The 18,815-nt window shown below is 44.9% G+C and overlaps 1 protein-coding gene across 1 annotated transcript in view; it reads right to left on the bottom strand.

Annotated features, from left to right (window-relative positions):
* The window catches only part of cep162 (centrosomal protein 162), a 222,779-nt gene that overhangs the window by 104,459 nt on the left and 99,505 nt on the right, over window positions 1-18,815 (bottom strand). The window contains exon 16 of the mRNA XM_070885594.1: window positions 14,202-14,453. Within this exon, the coding sequence (XP_070741695.1) occupies window positions 14,202-14,453 (252 nt within the window). The remainder of the gene's footprint in view (window positions 1-14,201; window positions 14,454-18,815) is intronic.

Below are 18,815 nucleotides of genomic sequence, written 5' to 3'. Positions count from 1 at the left end.
GTGCACACGATGTGCACACATGCCCATAGATGCCCGCAAGTTTGGGTTTAGGCGTGCATTGCTCATGCGCCGAGACAGATCGCGTGCATCCCCAGGAGAAAGGCCTTCATGAGCGGAGATTTGGGCTATTTGCCCAACTCCTGCCCAGAGAATGTCCTTAAAACTCTTACACTGGTAAAAGCAGGCCTTATGACAGCCGTAAGAGTTTTAAAAGATAGTAAAAATAACATTTCAATAATTTTTATATTAAAAACCTTGTCCAATAATGCAAGTTTATTTTTACCCTTATTAAAACATATAAAAAAAACCTCAATGTTTTTGTTCTTAAAACATTTAATTAAAATCAATTTCAATTAATTTTAAATATGTGAAGTGTTTTCTTATTTATTTAAAATGTTTATGTCTTTGAGGATATCCCCATTAATAGACATGGTGCCCTCTGTACGAACGGAACTCACCATCACTGTGAATGGGGATACACCATTTTCATTGGTTGGTCCAGCCCACATGATCCCTGGATGTGCATACACTCCTGGTATACTTGGACTCTGTACTGGGCTATGCATCAAGGCTGCGGAGCAGAGGTCTTCGTTCTTCCGGGACCACCAGATACATTCGTAAATAAGATCATGCCTGATCTGATCATGGACTCAGTTCCACTTCCCTGCCTGCTCCCCATAACCTTTTATTCCCTTATCATTCAAAAATCTGCCTATCTCCACCTTAAATATATTCAATGACCCATCCTCCACAGCTCTCTGGGGCAGAGAATTCCACAGATTTACAACCTAATGAGAGAAGAAATTTCTCCTCATCTCAGTTTTAAATGGGCGACCACTTATTCGGAGACTATGCCCCCTAGTTTTAGTTTCTCCTATGAATGGAAATATACTCTCTGCATCCAACTTGTCCAGCCTTCTCATTATCTTATACGTTTTGATAAGATCACCTCTCATCCTTCTGAACACCAATGAGTATAGACCCAACTTACTCAACCTATCTTCATAAGTCAACCCTCTCATCTCCGGAATCAACCGAGTGAACCTTCTCTGAACAGCCTCCAATGCAAGGATAAAGTATGCGCTTTCTTAAATACGGAGACCAAAACTGCAAGCAGTACTCCAGGTGTGGCCTCACCAATACCCTGTACAGTTGTATCAGGACTTCTCTGCTTTTATACTCGATCCACTTTGCAATAAAGACTAATATTCCATTTTCCTTCCTGATTAGTTGCTGTACCTGCATACCAACTTTTTGTGTCTCATGCACAAGGACCCCCTGGTCCCTCTGTACTGAAGCACTTAGCAATTTTTCTCCATTTAAATTATAATCTGCTTTTCTATTTTTTCTGCCAAAGTGGATAACCTCACATTTTCTTACATTATACTCCATCTGCCAAATTTTTGCTCACTCACTTAGCCTGTCTATATCCCTTTATAGATTTTTTGTGTCCTCCTCACAATTTGCTTTCCCACCCATCTGTATCATCAGCAAACTTGGCTACATTACACTCGGTCCCTTCATCCAAGTCATTAATATAGATTGTAAATAGTTGAGGCCCCAGCACACGGTCCCTGCGGCACCCCACGAGTTACTGTTTGCCAACCAGAAAATGACCCATTTATCGCGACACTCTGTTTTCTGTTAGTTAGCCAATCCTCAATCCATGCTAATATATTGCCCCCAACCCCGTGAACTTTTATCTTGTACAGTAACCTTTTATGTGGCATCTTATCAAATGCCTTCTTGAAATCCAAATACACCACATCAACTGGTTCACCCTTATCCACCCTGCTCGTTACATCCTCAAAGAACTCCAGAAAATGTGTCAAACGTGATTTCCCTTTCATAAAATCATGCTGACTCTGCTTGATTGAATTATGCTTTGCCAAATGTCCTGCTACTGCTTCCTTAATAATGGACTCCAGCATATTCCCAACGATAGATGTTAGGCAAACCAGTCTCTAGTTTCCAGCTTTCTGTCTGCCTCTTTTTTTTTTAAATAGGGGCCTAATATTTGCGGTTTTCCAATCTGCTGGAACCTCCCCACAATCCAGGGAATTTTGGTAGATTACAACCAATGCATCTACTATCTCTGCAGCCTCTTTTTTTAGGACCCTAGGCTGTAAGCCATCAGGGTCAAGGGGAATTGTCCGCTTTTAAGAACATAAGAATTAGGAACAGGAGTAGGCCATCTAGCCCCTCGAAAGTATATCCTTCCTTAAGTAAGGTGACCAAAACTGCACGCAGTACTCCAGGTGCGGCCTTACCAATACCCTATACAGTTGCAGCAGGACCTCGGGGGGGGGGGGGAGGGGAGGGGAAATGATAACTGTGTAGCCAGCAATTTTAATGAGCTTACTCAAGGCTTTCCTTAAACCTGTTGATGAAAATACTTTCCTACATAAGAACATAAGGATTACTAGCAGGAGGTACTTCTATTTTTTATTTGGATATTTTGAAAAAATTATGTAAATATGTCTTGTCTCTTTACTTCTTTTATTTTATTTTGTAATTTAAGCTTCCATGAATGCTTCTGTTGTATAGTAAATTAACTTTGCGAAGTTTGTCATAGGATGTCCTGTATTGCTGTTTGATCCTATTCACATTCTTTAGTCAAGTCATTAGTACCGACCTGCGCTGATTTCTTAATTCTCCGCACGGGTTTTCTGTGCGGCCACAAACGCTGGCCTAAGTTAGTTTGGAGTAACTATTAGCTGTCCAAAATGGCCTAAATGGGCGTAGGTGGCTGGTAACGCCCCTTTGGAAAAAAATTAAATGAAACTAAAAAAATTCTAACTCACTTACACTAGTGCAAATTGAATGTGCAAAATGGGTATTTTTAAAGATACTCCAGAAAAATCAAGTTGCTCCAAAAAAAACGGAGCAACTCCTGGGCAATTTTGAGCCCTATGTACCTGTAGAAACTCTTACTATCTGTTTTTATATTTTGTGCTAGTTTACTTTCATAATCGATTTTCCCTCTATTATTTTTTTAATCATTCTTTGCTGGCTTTTAAAAGTTTCGGAAGCCTCTGGTCACAATTTCAGGGTCAGAATCTTGAAATGAGAATAGCTAAAAGTGGTAAATATAGTAAAAGGCTTGTCCAATCGTAAAACCATAGTTAGAGGAAATTAGAACTGTATTAGACAAGATCAAAGTGGCAGTTGAAGATAAAATAGTTGAAATATTCAAATCACTATTTCAAGTATTCATTGGAGAAGAGAATACTAACTTATTACCTCTGTAGTACAGCCATATCCTCAAGAGTTTTAAAATTGGCATGGCAAGCTTGATAAATTTTGGGTGAGTTAATACCTCTGGGCTAGATGGTACATAGCCTTGGGTACTGAACGAGAGTGCAGAGGAAATATATGTGTATCATGACTAAGCACTCGTGAGGTTCAGCAGAAACTTTATAAAGGTAACAAATCTGATGGAGGCAACTGGAAGTTCATTAAAACCAATTGGTAAAATAATGTTGTTCTCTCAGATCCAACCCCAACACTATCATTAAACCTGCTGACAAGGATGGCGCTGCTGTTATTTGGCGAACCGGCCTCTAACTTGCGGAAGCTGAACGCCAACTCTCTGACTCCTCCTCCTAGCTTCCCCTGGACCATTAACCCACTACCGAATATCAAACCATCGTTTCCAAGGCGGTCACTGGCCTTATCTCCTCTGCAGATCTTCCCTCCACGGCTTCCAACCTGTAGTCCCCCCAACTCCTCACAGCTGGCTTCTACCTCCTTCCCAAGATCCACAAAAAGGATTGCCCAGGTAGACCCATCATTTCAGCCTGTTCTTGTCACAGGGAACTGATTTCTTCCCATCTCGATTCTATTTTTGCTCCCCTTGTTCAGTCTCTTCCCACCTACATCCATGACTCTTCTAACGCCCTCTGCCACTTAGTTTCCTGGCCCGAACTACCTTATTTTCACCATGGACATCCAATCCCTCTACACCTCCATCCCCCACCAGGAAAGTCTCTTACTTGAACAGAGGGCCCAAGGACCCCATCCATCACCACCCTCCTCCACCTGGTTGAACTTGTTCTCACTTTGAACAACTTCTTTGACTCCACTCACTTCCTCCAAGTATAATGTATTGCTATGAGAATCCGCATGGGTCCTAGCTATGCCTGCCTTTTCGTGAGATTTGTGGAACATTCTTTCTTCCAATCCTGCTCAGGTTCCCTCCCTCACCTCTTTTTATGGTACGACGACTGCATCGGTGCCGTTTGCTGCTCTTGTCCCCAACTGGAAAATATCAACTTTGCTTCTGATGTCCACCCTTTCCTCACGTTCACATGGTCCATCTATGACACTTCCCTCCCCTTCCTCAACAGGAAGCAGAGAGTTGGAATAAACGGGTCCTTTTCAGAATGGCAGGCAGTGACCAGTGGGTGCCGCAGGGTTCAGTGCTGGGACACCAGCTATTTACAATATACATTAATGATTTAGATGAAGGAATTGAATGTAATATCTCCCAGTTTGCAGATGACACTAAGTTGGGTGGCGGTGTGAGCTGTGAGGAGGATGCTAAGAGGCTGCAGGGTGACTTGGACAGGTTAGGTGAGTGAGCAAATGCATGGCAGATGCAGTATAATGTGGATAAATGTGAGGTTATCCACTTTGGAGGCTAAAACAGGAAGACAGATTAGGAAAAAGGGAGGTGCAACGGGACCTGGGTGTCACGGTACATCAGTCATTGAAGTTTGGCATGCAGGGACAGCAGGCGGTGAAGGCGGCAAATGGCATATTGGCCTTCGTAGCTAGAGGATTTGAGCATAGGAGCAGTGAGGTCTTAATGCAGTTGTACAGAGTCTTGGTGAGGCCATACCTGGAATATCGTGTTCAGTTTTGGTCTCCTAATCTGAGGAAGGATGTTCTTGCAATTGAGGGAGTACAGCGAAGTTTCACCAGATTGATTCCCAGGAGGAGAGACTGGATCAACTGGGCTTGCATCCATTGGAGTTTAGATGAATGAGAGGGGATTTCATAGAAACATATAAAATTCTGACAGGATTGGATAGGTTAGAGGCAGGAAGAATGTTCCCGTTGCTGGGGAGTTCCAGAACCAGGGGTCACAGTCTAAGAATAAGGGGTAAGCCATTTAGGACCGAGATGAGGAGAAACTTCTTCACTCAGAGAGTGGTTAACCTGTGGAATTCTCTACTGCAGAAAGTTGTTGAGGCCAGTTCGTTAGAAATATTCAAAAGGGAGTTAGATATGGCCCTAACGGCCAAAGGGATCAAGGGGTATGGCGAGAAAGCAGGAAAGAGGTACTGAGGTTGAATGATCAGCCATGATCTTATTGAATGGTGGTGCAAGCTTGAGGGGCCGAATGGCCTGCTTCTGCACCTAATTTCTATGTTTCTATCTCCATTTCTGGGGAAAGGCTATCGACCAAAATCCACCAAAAGCTCACTGACTTGCAAAGCTACCTTGACTGCACTTCCTCCCATCTTGCTTCCTATCAGGACTCCTCTATTCCATTCTGCCAGTTTCTCCGTCGCCATCGCATCTGTTCTGATGATGCCACCTTCCATACCAGTGCTTCCGATGCGTCTTCCTTTATCCTCAACCAAGGATTCCCCTCCGCCAAGGTTGAGAGTCCTCAACCGTGTCTGTTCCATTTCTCGCATTTCTGCTCTGTCCCCTTCCCCTCTGTCCCAGAACCATGTAGGGTTCCCCTTGTCCTCATCTTCCATCCCACCAGCCTCCACATTCAAAGACCATCCTCTGCCATTTCCACAACCTCCAGCGTGATCCCATCACCAAACACATCTTCCCCTCCCCTCCCCTTTCAACATTATGAAGGGACCATTCCCTCCGCGACAACCTGGTCCACTTCTCAAATCATCACCAACAACCCATCCCCTTCCCAAGGCACCTTCCCGTGCAAGCACAGAAGATACAACACCTGCCCTTTTACCTCCTCCCTTTCCACCATCCAGGGCCCTAAACACTCCTTCCAGGTGAAATTTGTACTTCTTTCAATTTAGTATACTGTATTCATTGTAACATGATGCGGCCTCCTTATATGTTTTTTTTTCCGTGGATGGGATGTGGGCGTCACTGGCAATGCCAGCATTTATCGCCCATCACTAATTGCCCTCAAGAAGATGGTAGTGAGCTGCCTTCTTGAACCGCTGCAATCCGTGTGATGAATGTACTCCCACACAGTGCTGTTAGGGACGGTGTTCCAGAATTTAGACCCAGTGACGATGAAGGAACGGTGATATACTTCCAAGTCAGGATGGTGTGTGACTTGGCGGGGAAAGTGGAGGTGGTGGTGTTCCCATACGCCTACTGCTCCTTCTAGGTGGTAGAGGTCGCAGGTTTGGGAGGTGCTGCCGAGGAAGCCTTGGCAAGTTGCTGCAGTGCATCTTGTAGATGGTACACACTGCAGCTACGGTACGCCGGTGGTGGAGGAAGTAAATGTTTAAGGTGGTGAATGGGGTGCCAATCAAGTGGGCTGCTTTGTCCTGGATGGTCTCGAGCTTCTTGAGTGTTGGTGGAGCTGCACTCATCCAGGCAAATGGAGAGTATTCCCATCATACTCCTGACTTGTGCCTTGTAAATGGTGGAATGGCTTTAGGGAATCACGAGGTGAGACACTTGCCACAGAATACCCAGCCTGTGACGCGCTCTTGTTGGCACAGTATTTATGTGGCTGGTTCAATTAAGTTTCTGGTCAATGGTGACCCCCAGGATGTTGATGGTGGGGGATTCGGCAATGGTAATGTCGTTGAATGTCAAGGGGTAGTGGTTAGACTCTCGCTTGATGGAGATGGTCATTGCCTGGCACTTGTGTGGCATGAATGTTACTTGCCACTTATCAGCCCAAGCCTGAATGTTGTTCAGGTCTTACTGCATGCGGGCATGGACTGCTCCTTTATCTGAGATGTTACGAATGTCACTGAACACTGCAATCATCAGTGAACATCCCCACTTCTGACCTTATGATGGAGGGAAGATAATTGATGAAGCAACTGAAGATGGTTGGGCCTAGGACACTGCCCTGAGTAACTCCTGCAGCGATGTCCTGGAGCCGAGATGATTGACCTCCAACCACCACAAACATCTTCCTTTGTGTTAGGTATGACTGCAGCCAGTGGAGAGATTTCCCCGATCCCATTGACTTCAGTTTTACTAGGGCTGCCTTGATGTCAAGGGCAGTCACTCTCACCTCATCTCTGGAATTCAGCTCTTTTGTCCATGTTTGGACCAAGGCTGTAATGAGGTCTGGAGTCGAGTGGTCCTGGCAGACTGGGCATCGGTGAGTAGGTTATTGGTGAGTTAAGTGCAGCTTGATAGTACTGTAGACGACAACTTCCATCACTTTGCTGATGATTGAGAGTAGACTGATGGTGCGGTAATTGGCCGAATTTGATTTGTTCTGCTTTTTGTGGACAGGACATACCTGGGCAGTTTTCCACATTGTCAGATGGATGCCAGTGTTGTGGCTGTATTGGAACGGCTTGGTTAGAGGCACGGCTAATTCTGGAGCACAAGTCTTCAGCACAATATCATCATCATCATCATAGGCAGTCCCTCGAAATCGAGGAAGACTTGCTTCCACTCCAAAAGTGAGTTATCCAGTGACTGAACAGTCCATTACAGGAATTACAGTCTCTGTCGCAGGTGGGACAGAGGAAAGGGTGGGTGGAGAGTCTGGTTTGCCACATGCTCCTTCCGCTGCTTGCACTTGTTTTCTGCATGCTCTCGGTGACATGATGCGAGGTGCTCAGCGCTCTCCAGGATGCTCTTCCTCCACTTAGGGCGGTCTTTGGCCAGGGACTCCCAGGTGTTGGTGGGGATGTTGCACTTTATCAAGGAGGCTTTGAGGGTGTCCTTGAAACGTTTCCTCTGCCTACCTGGGGCTCGCTTGCCATGTAGGAGTTCGGAGTAGAGCGCTTGCTTTGGGAGTCTTGTGTCGGGCATGCGAACAATGTGGCCCGCCCAACGGAGCTGGTCGAGTGTGGTCAGTGCTTCGATGCTGGCCTGATCGAGGACACTAACGTTGGTGCGTCTGTCCTCTCAGGGAATTTGCAGGATCTTGCGGAAACATCGTTGGTGGTATTTCTCCAGCGATTTGAGGTGTCTATTGTGTATGGTCCACGTCTCTGAGCCATGCAAAGGCCATCCGTCAGCTCAAAAACAAGGCATCAGGAGCGGATGGAATCCCCGTTGGGCACAAAAATATGGCGTAAAGGCACTCTTGGCACAAATGCATGACCTTATCTCTCTCCTCTGGAAGGAGAGCATGCCTGGTAATCTCAGAGATGCAGTAACGTTACCATCTTTAAAAAAGGGGACAAGTCCGACTGCGGCAACTACAGAGGAATCTCTCATCAGCCATTGGGAAAGTCATTGCTAGAATCCTGCTCGACCATCTCCTCCCTGTGGCTGAGGAGCTTCTCCCAGAGTCACAGTACGGATTTCGTCCATTATGGGGTACAATGGACATTATCTTTATGGCACGACAACTGCAAGAGAAATGCAGGGAACAGCACTAACCTTTGTACATGGCCTTCTTTGACCTTACAAAAGGCCTTTGACACCGTTAACCGCGAGGGACTATGGAGCATCCTCCTCCGCGTCGGCTGCCCTCAAAAGCTTGTTGCCATCCTCCGCCTGCTCCATGATAACATGCAAGCCGTGATCAGCACAATATCTGGGATGCTGTCGGGGCCCATAGCCTATCCAGTGCACTCAGTCGTTTCTTGATATTATTTGAAGTGAATCAAATTGGCTGAAGACTGGTTTCTGTGATGGTGGGGACCTCAGGAGGAGGCCGATATGGATCATCCACTCGGCACTTCTGGCTGAAGATGGTTGTAAACACTTCTTTTGCATTCACGTGCTGGGCTTTGGAGTACTGTCCACAGTTTTGGTCTCCTTATCTGAGGGAGGATATACTTGCCTTAGAGGCGGTACAATGAAGGTTCATTACATTGATTCCTAGGAAGAGAGTGTTTGCTATGAGGAGAGATTGAGTAGATTGGGCCTATACTCTCTGTTGTTTCAAAGAATGAGAGGTGATCTCGTTGAAACACAAGATTCTGAGGTGGATTGACAGGATAGATGCTGAGAGATTGTTTCCCCTCGCTGGAGAGTCTAGAATTAGGGGTCATTGTTTCAGAATAAACCTTTTAAGACGGAGCTAAGGAGGAATTTCTTCACTCAGAAGGTTGTGAGTCTTTGAAATTCTCTGTCCCAAAGGGCTGTGGCTGCTTAGTAATTGAGTATATTCAAGGTTGAGATCGATAGATTTTTGGACTCTAGAGGAATCAAGTGATATGGGAATAGGGCAGGAAGGTGGAGTGGCGGTCAAAGATCAACCATGATCTTACTGAATGGCAGAGCAGGCTCGAGGGGCTGTATGGCCTACTCCTGCTCCTAATTCTTATGTTCTTGTGTTCTCTGCCCCATTTTTTTTTTGAACGGCAGCTATTGCTATTTACATCTCTTCTGGACCCATCTTTTCTTTCTTTACTTATCACATTACCACCCCCCCATCCCATCACAGACCTTTCCTTTTGTACTTTACTCCCACACCCCTTTCCCTACCTCTGTACTTGCTTAAAACCTGTTAATTCTGTAACATTTTCTAGTTCTGATGAAAGATTATAAACCTGAAATGTTAACTCTGGAGAGAGAAACAGAGATGCTGCCTCACCTGCTGAGTATTTCCAACATTTTCTGTTTTTATTTTACATTTTCAGCATCTGCAGTATTTTGCTTTGGTAAAATAATTCAATTTATTCAAAGAGATAGGCTGTAGGAGACTTATGCCAGCGCAGCCTTCAGTCGCCTGAGGAAGAGAGTGTTTAAAGACCTCAAATCCGGCATCAATCTCATGGTCTACAGAGCAGTGGTGATACCCACCCTCCTATATGGCTCAGAGATATGGACTATGTACAGCAGGCACCTCAAAACACTGAAGTACCACCAATACTGCCTCAGCAAAATCCTGCAAATCCATTGGCAGGATAGGCGCACCAACGTCACTGTTCTTGCTTAGGCCAACATCGAAGCACTGACCATGCTTGATCAGCTCCGCTGGACGGGCCACATCGTCCGCATGCCTGACATGAGACTCCCAAAACAAGCACTCTACTCGGAGCTCCGACACGGCAAGCGAGCCCCAGGTGGGCAGAGGAAATACTACAAGGACACCCTCAAGCCTCCTTGAAAAAATGTAACATCCCCACCGACACCTGGGAATCCTTGGCTCACGACCACCCCAAGTGGAGGAAAATCATCCGGGAAGACTTTGAACACTGAGTCTCTTCGCCGAGTGCGAGCTGAAGCCAAGCAGAAGGAGCATGTGGAAACCCAGGCCCCCCCACCCACCCATTCCTTCAATCACCGTCTGCCCCACCTGTGACAGAGACTGTAATCCCGCATTGGACTCTTCAGTCACCGGAGAGCTCATTTTTAGTGTGGAAGCAAGTCATCCTTGACTCCGAGAGACTGCCTATGATAATGATGGGTGTAGAAAAAGGTCACAGCTAACACTGATTTGAAGGAAAAGATCGTGCCTAACAAACCTCCTTAACTTTTTTGAGGATGATACAGATAAAAGAAGATAGTGTGTAGACTTTCAGATAGTTTTGGACAACGTTCAAAATGAAAGACAGCTAATTAAACTAAAATTAGAAGTTGTTCCCACAGAACTCAAAGTTACAAGAATTCAAGGTAGATCACGATATTCAATTTATTTTTAAAGTAGATTATAGGAAACCTATAGGATTTGAGAGATATAATATCAGACTGGGGAAGTGAAAAGTAGAGTCATGAAGACAGCAGTGATTAGGTCTGACGAAAGGTCATCGACCTGAAATGTTAACTCTGTTTCTTTCTCCACAGATGCTGCCTAACCTGTTGAGTATTTCCAGCATTTTATTTTATATTAGTGATTAGAGCCCTAGGCCTAGAAATTGGCCGAGTTTGCGCCTCCCGTTATCGCCTCTGTGGGGCAATAACGGGGTGTTAGCTGGATTGCGACCGGGCGCGGCTATAACATCAACTCCCACCATATATTCGGCAGGAGTTTTACAACGGTGGTAATGGCAATGCGTCCTGATCTCCTTTGCTCGGAGATTGTGACGTCATCGCCATGCCCATCGCCCAGGACCTGAACTTGCGCTCCGTCCCCTGCTACATCGCCAGGCAAAAACACAGGCAGTTGCAGGAGGCGTCCATCGGGAGGCCGGGCGCTTCGGGGGTGATACTTAAAAGGCGAGGTGGCCAAGGGAAGTTAAAAAAAAAGTACCCTCTCTCTTACAGGTTTTTCGCGAGTTCCTGCCCACGATCGATCAGCCCGGCACTCTGCTTAAGTGCTGGGCTGATCGGACGGGATCACGGCTGCCGTCGGAGAAGCCAAGTTATTTTTTTCTTTGCAGAGCCTGCAGCGATGGCCCTTCCCTTCAAGGGAGGGAAGGAGCCTTTCAACGCAGCAGCACTTGCATGGCCCAGTGTGCAGTGCTGCTCCACTCACCACCCCGCCTACTGCCGATTGCGCTCCAGGAAGGAAGTGGAGCACCTGATTTAGCACTCCACTTCCTTCCTGGAGCACAACTGCCGAATTTTTTTAAAGTTTGAAAACCTTAGCGCCTGGCAAACGGGCACTCCTGAATTTCTCCCCCGCTATCGTTTTCAAACTACATGTAATAAATGACCTGGTTACTGAACCCAATCATAAGCTGGTCAAATCACACAGAAATAGGCAAAGCAGTAGAAACAGGACTCATCGATACATTTGAAAGAGAATTTAGATCAGCAATAGGATCAATACATGACAAATTCAATTAATGACTGATTAAATTATTACATACTGTCTATTGAAAAAAATTTGCATCAAAAATATACAATGAATGGAATTTAATTGGCGGAGATTTAAAATTTTTTGGGTCTGTTAATTTCTGGTAAATACAGCACAAAAGAGCATGCAGAAATGAGCAATAAAGCTGATTCCAAATGTAAGTAGAGTTAGGGATGAGGTGTAATAAAAGATCAGAGAAGCACAAGTTTCATAGTCGAGAAAGAAAACAGCTTAAGAGAATCTTATTAAGATATATAAAATATTAAATGGTATCGATAACAAACCCAGAATACTACAAGTAAGAAAGTAGACTCAGAATACTTAAATTCAAATTGGTGAAAAGTACATTTAAAGCAGATTCTAGAACTCTGTGACAAAAGGAGAGTTAGGCTACTAGAAGGATGAACTTTGAAGGGCCAAATGTTTTTTCTCATTATTAATTCTTCCCATGTTCTTAAACTACATTATTTCAATTTTAAAGGTCCGGTTTTATTGCTATTTATGATTATCATGTGCACAGTTACACCGTCAAGATATTTTGCAAATGGCTGACTGATACACCATGGGCCAAAAATTGCGGTTGGAGGAGTACGCCTCCGACCTGCAAAAGTATTACGCACCTACCTGATGGCGGCAGGGCTGCCAAAATTTGCGGTCTGAGGATGTGAGGCGTAATGGCCCATGGATCCCAGGGTTACAGGCGGTGCGGAAACCTACCTGGGATCACGTGAGCCTGGCCCTCCAATCACATACTAGAATTTGATTTTAATCATTTCTGAAGGGAATCCCATAATGAGATGTAATGGAATCCTGAAATGTGATCCAATTCTAATTTACAGAATTGGAATTTAATTCATAGTTAGCTTCATTCCACCAACTTCACTGAGAAATTAATTTTTTGGTAATTTTCAACATCATTAAAACTCTAATCCAGGCCAATACTTGCAGAAGCTCATTTGATACAGTGGTTAGTCCCGCCGGTAAGCTGTCGCTCCTCCCTTTTTAAAAAAGTTTTTACCGCCGTTTCAGAAGAGGTCTCCTCTTTCGCGAAATTCACCTCTTTGTCTCCTGAATCGGCCAGGAAGTCGGTCATAAAGGGGGTGGAAATGTGGCGGTAAGTGCTGGTGAGGGGCGAAAGTGGAGGTGGGACGGATTCTCCGCCGCTATCACTCAGCAGAGAATCGGCCATCAGTCGCGATCGGAGACTGGACCGCCAGGGAGTATTTCGGCCGGGCCAACGGCCTGGAACCCAAGAGGGGGTGCCGGGCTGCCTATTGGCAGCCTGTTGGTAGCCCGGTCGAACCCGGGGCACAATAGTCTGGCCGACATGGAAATCAGCTGGCGAAAAAAATAAAGTGGCGGTCGCGGCATTGGGCCCTCGCCTTTATGGCCGCCGCACAGCCAGGCCAGAGAGGGAGCATACAAGGTGCACCGACAGGAAAAGTTGTTAGGGGCACCGCTCGGCAGCAATAAGATTTTGCTTGCTAAATTTCTGGAGATGTGGGGGGTCCCGGCAGTGCGTGCACTGATGAAGCACGCAAGGCCGGTCGGCAACGGTGGGGCAGAAGTGGGGACCGCCAGAACAACCCCCCCTCCAGAGATGAATTTAGCTTGCGGCGGCCATTTGACCAGAAATCGGTGGCCGCTCGACTTTGCCGTGTGGCCGCCACACAGGCGGTAACGGGCCTTATTGGGGAGCTGAATTTCGGCCCCAGTGTATGCGTATAATTTCCGATATGAAAATATTTCAATCATGCTTGAGGTATCCGTTACGCTGATGCAAACAGGCCCTGTGGCTGTTTGCATCAACCGTAACATTTTCGTGCACAATTGCTGGCCAGACATGAATGCTGCACCAGCAATTGCTTTTTCATGGCCGGTATGGATGTCCTGCCAACGTGTACGTTGGCATACCGCAAGTTCCGGATTTTGCGCATGTGCAATCGCAAGCGGAAATCCCAAACTTGCAGTGGATTTCAAAGGAGGCATGGTGGTGTACTCCACACAGACCGCAAAATCCTGGCTAATGTGAAGTCTTTGATGTCTGCCAAATGAGCAAAGAGCAAACTTGTCAATGTTGCATTATGCTCATGTTGCTTGCTGGCTGTGACTATTTTCTTACTTGAGTTGTTTTTTTAAATAGGGCAATTCAGAGTCTAAATATGCAAGTTAACAGTGTAATTATCCCTAAATTCTAAACCCATCCATTTCTCCTACATCATAAATAACCTTGTTAATTGGCTCTGACTGAAACTGTAGATGTGCAATGATGCAAATTTATACAAGCCATCATGCTTCGGGTATCTTTCACACAGCTTCTTCTGCTCCTATTGTAGTTTCTGAGAACTCTGAAAACCACATTTACCTTTTTTTGAAGTATATAAATCTCCTCGTTTAGTTGAGGAACTATCTTCAGCTCTTGGTCTTTGTCAACAAGTTCCCTTTCTTTCAATACCAATTTTTCTTTCAACTTCTCAACCAGGCTGTGCTCTGTGCTCCATTTCTCATATGCTTCTTCCAGTTTTTGTAGCAGGGAAAGCTCTCTATTTACATTACTGGGTTTTGGTAAACTCTGTCCATATCCTTTTGACATCTCTTCATCATCTTTTGTAATTAACTATCAAAAAAAGAATCACACTTTAGGAAATATACAGAGATTTCCTGTGGAGTAAGAGGATACACCATTTTATCCCTGGTAATATACACAATATAGTATCAGGGTGACTGATTGGCAATAATTGTATTTTATTTTAAACTCAGCAGTGTGGGAGTCTTAGCAGTGTTTTGGGTGGATTGCCATAATTAGGCATATATTTGTAAAGTGCAAATTGTAACTCAGTGGCCTTGATTATTACTATATATTCCTTTAAATACATGGTTAATTTTATTTCAACTTTAAAACAAAACAAATGTCCAAAATACAGAAGATGGAAATAAATATATTCCAGGATGCAGCGGATAAGAGGTAGGTGGTAAGTACTGCATGCAGCAATACTGGGGAGTGTGGTCAGAGCTTTGAGGTGGTCTGGGAGCACTGGGAATGGGTACAGAAATGGCAGAAATAGAGAGCATGGGGGTGGTGAGGATTCATTGGGTGTGAGAGCAATGATAAAAGGTGTAGGGGCACCGTGTTGGGGCCAGCAGTGGTGCTGGGCTGTGATGTAGGGGGAAATCTCAGGGCCAATTCACCCTGGTTGGCTCACACTCATACTTAGTGTTGGAGCACCATAAGCAGAGGCCAGGAAAGAGGAAGATTCTAGGTTTTGAACCCCAGTCTGTGCTGAATTAGCTGATCTGTTAGGATGTTGATGAGGTTACTATATCTGGCTTCACTTGGATGGTCCTTTTTTTTTTTAATCAATTTTCATCCTCCTCTTTGCCATTCACGATTATTTATTGCTTAGTGTTATGTGAAAACTTGGATATTTTCCCCTTGTTCTAAAATCCAAGTCCTCAACAACATCCAACTATTTTCCACAACCACCATTAACTCCAAGGTTATTGCTATAGTTTCTTAATCCGCTTTAATTATTAAATCATGAATGTCAAAATTACCTTCAGTTCAAAGTTGGTAAAATCAAAGTAATCCTTTTCAGCTCCTGCTAATACCGACGTGTCTATGGCCCTGAATCCGATGGCATCTTAATGTCCTGTTCAAATCAGAGCTAAGCTTCCTATTACGGAGACGTGGCTCCAGGATGATCAGGGCTGGGAACTCAACATTCAGGGGTATTCAACATTCAGGAAGGATAGAATAAAAGGAAAAGGAGGTGGGGTAGCATTGCTGGTTAAAGAGGAGATTAATGCAATAGTTAGGAAAGACATTAGCTTGGATGATGTGGAATCTATATGGGTAGAGCTGCAGAACACCAAAGGGCAAAAAACGTTAGTAGGAGTTGTGTACAGACCTCCAAACAGTAATAGGGATGTTGGGGAGGGCATCAAACAGGAAATTAGGGGTGCATGCAATAAAGGTGTAGCAGTTATAATGGGTGACTTTAATATGCACATAGATTGGGCTAGCCAAACTGGAAGCAATACGGTGGAGGAGGATTTCCTGGAGTGCATAAGGGATGGTTTTCTAGACCAATATGTTGAGGAACCAACTAGGGGGGAGGCCATCTTAGACTGGGTGTTGTGTAATGAGAGAGGATTAATTAGCAATCTCATTGTGCGAGGCCCCTTGGGGAAGAGTGACCATAATATGGTGGAATTCTGCATTAGGATGGAGAATGAAACAGTAATTTCAGAGACCATGGTCCAGAACTTAAAGAAGGGTAACTTTGAAGGTATGAGGCGTGAATTGGCTAGGATAGATTGGCGAATGATACTTAGGGGGTTGACTGTGGATGGGCAATGGCAGACATTTAGAGACCGCATGGATGAAGTACAACAATTGTACATTCCTGTCTGGCGTAAAAATAAAAAGGGGAAGGTGGCTCAACCGTGGCTATCTAGGGAAATCAGGGATAGTATTAAAGCCAAGGAAGTGGCATACAAATTGGCCAGAAATAGCAGCGAACCTGGGGACTGGGAGAAATTTAGAACTCAGCAGAGGAGGACAAAGGGTTTGATTAGGACAGGGAAAATGGAGTACGAGAAGAAGCTTGCAGGGAACATTAAGGCGGATTGCAAAAGTTTCTATAGTTATGTAAAGAGAAAAAGGTTGGTGAAGACAAACGTAGGTCCACTGCAGTCAGAATCAGGGGAAGTCATAACGGGGAACAAAGAAATGGCGGACCAATTGAACAAGTACTTTGGTTCGGTATTCACTAAGGAGGATACAAACAACCTTCCGGATATAAAAGGGGTCAGAGGGTCTAGTAAGGAGGGGGAACTGAGGGAAATCTTTATTAGTCGGGAAATTGTTTTGGGGAAATTGATGGGATTGAAGGCCGATAAATCCCCAGGGCCTGATGGATTGCATCCTAGAGTACTTAAGGAGGTGGCCTTGGAAATAGCGGATGCATTGACAGTCATTTTCCAACATTCCATTGACTCTGGATCAGTTCCTATGGAGTGGAGGGTAGCCAATGTAACCCCACTTTTTAAAAAAGGAGGGAGAGAGAAAACAGGGAATTATAGACCGGTCAGCCTGACCTCAGTAGTGGGTAAAATGATGGAATCAATTATTAAGGATGTCATAGCAGTGCATCTGGAAAATGGTGACATGATAGGTCCAAGTCAGCATGGATTTGTGAAAGGGAAATCATGCTTGACAAATCTTCTGGAATTTTTTGAGGATGTTTCCAGTAAAGTGGACAAAGGAGAACCAGTTGATGTGGTATATTTGGACTTTCAGAAGGCTTTCGACAAGGTCCCACACAAGAGATTAATGTGCAAAGTTAAAGCACATGGGATTGGGGGTAGTGTGCTGATGTGGATTGAGAACTGGTTGTCAGACAGGAAGCAAAGAGTAGGAGTAAACGGGTACTTTTCAGAATGGCAGGCAGTGACTAGTGGAGTGCCGCAAGGTTCTGTGCTGGGGCCCCAGCTGTTTACATTGTACATTAATGATTTAGACGAGGGGATTAAATGCAGTATCTCCAAATTTGCAGATGATACTAAGTTGGGTGGCAGTGTGAGCTGCGAGGAGGATGCTATTAGGCTGCAGAGTGACTTGGATAGGTTAGGTGAGTGGGCAAATGCATGGCAGATGAAGTATAATGTGGATAAATGTGAGGTTATCCACTTTGGTGGTAAAAACAGAGAGACAGACTATTATCTGAATGGTGACAGATTAGGAAAAGGGAAGGTGCAACGAGACCTGGGTGTCATGGTACATCAGTCATTGAAGGTTGGCATGCAGGTACAGCAGGCGGTTAAGAAAGCAAATGGCATGTTGGCCTTCATAGCGAGGGGATTTGAATACAGGGGCAGGGAGGTGTTGCTACAGTTGTACAGGGCCTTGGTGAGGCCACACCTGGAGTATTGTGTACAGTTTTGGTCTCCTAACTTGAGGAAGGACATTCTTGCTATTGAGGGAGTGCAGCGAAGGTTCACCAGACTGATTCCCGGGATGGCGGGACTGACCTATCAAGAAAGATTGGATCAACTGGGCTTGTATTCACTGGAGTTCAGAAGAATGAGAGGGGATCTCATAGAAACGTTTAAAATTCTGACGGGTTTAGACAGGTTAGATGCAGAAAGAATGTTCCCAATGTTGGGGAAGTCCAGAACCAGGGGTCACAGTCTGAGGATAAGGGGTAAGCCATTTAGGACCGAGATGAGGAGAAACTTCTTCACCCAGAGAGTGGTGAACCTGTGGAATTCTCTACCACAGAAAGTAGTTGAGGCCAATTCACTAAATATATTCAAAAGGGAGTTAGATGAAGTCCTTACTACTCGGGGGATCAAGGGTTATGGCGAGAAAGCAGGAAGGGGGTACTGAAGTTTCATGTTCAGCCATGAACTCATTGAATGGCGGTGCAGGCTAGAAGGGCTGAATGGCCTACTCCTGCACCTATTTTCTATGTTTCTATGTTTCTATGTTTCTATTCCTCAACTGTTCTGTCACAATATTACATTTCATCTCCAGAACAATACACACGCATATCCCGATCTACTCCACCGCTGATAAAACCCATACATTATTTCATCACCTTTCCACATTCATCTTTCACAATCAACTAATTCAAAATTCTGAGAGTCCATGTCTGTCCCCTCTTGCACACCCATTATCCCTGTTCTTGCTAAATTTCTTGTGGCCTAGCAAATAGATGTCAAGATCAAGTTCAAATCATGTCTCTCTGAATGATAGTCTTCACCCTAAGCCCCTGCTCTCGATACCTGCATGTTCTTTGTACTCTACACTCCACCACTGGAAGCTGATCACTCATTCAGTATGGGACCAAATTTTCTCCACAAACCACTAACATGCTTCTCCGATCAAGGAGGCTCTTAAAATTTCTTTGACCATGTGTTCAGTTTCCCCCACCTCTAAATTTCTTCCTTTTTCCCATTTGGTATCCCTTTTTCC

The sequence above is a fragment of the Pristiophorus japonicus genome, chromosome 7 (assembly GCF_044704955.1).
Source record: "Pristiophorus japonicus isolate sPriJap1 chromosome 7, sPriJap1.hap1, whole genome shotgun sequence".
In the NCBI taxonomy this organism is placed as follows: domain Eukaryota; kingdom Metazoa; phylum Chordata; class Chondrichthyes; family Pristiophoridae; genus Pristiophorus; species Pristiophorus japonicus.
The sequence above is the reverse complement of the archived record's forward strand: the minus strand, read 5'-3'. Positions and strand labels throughout refer to the sequence as shown.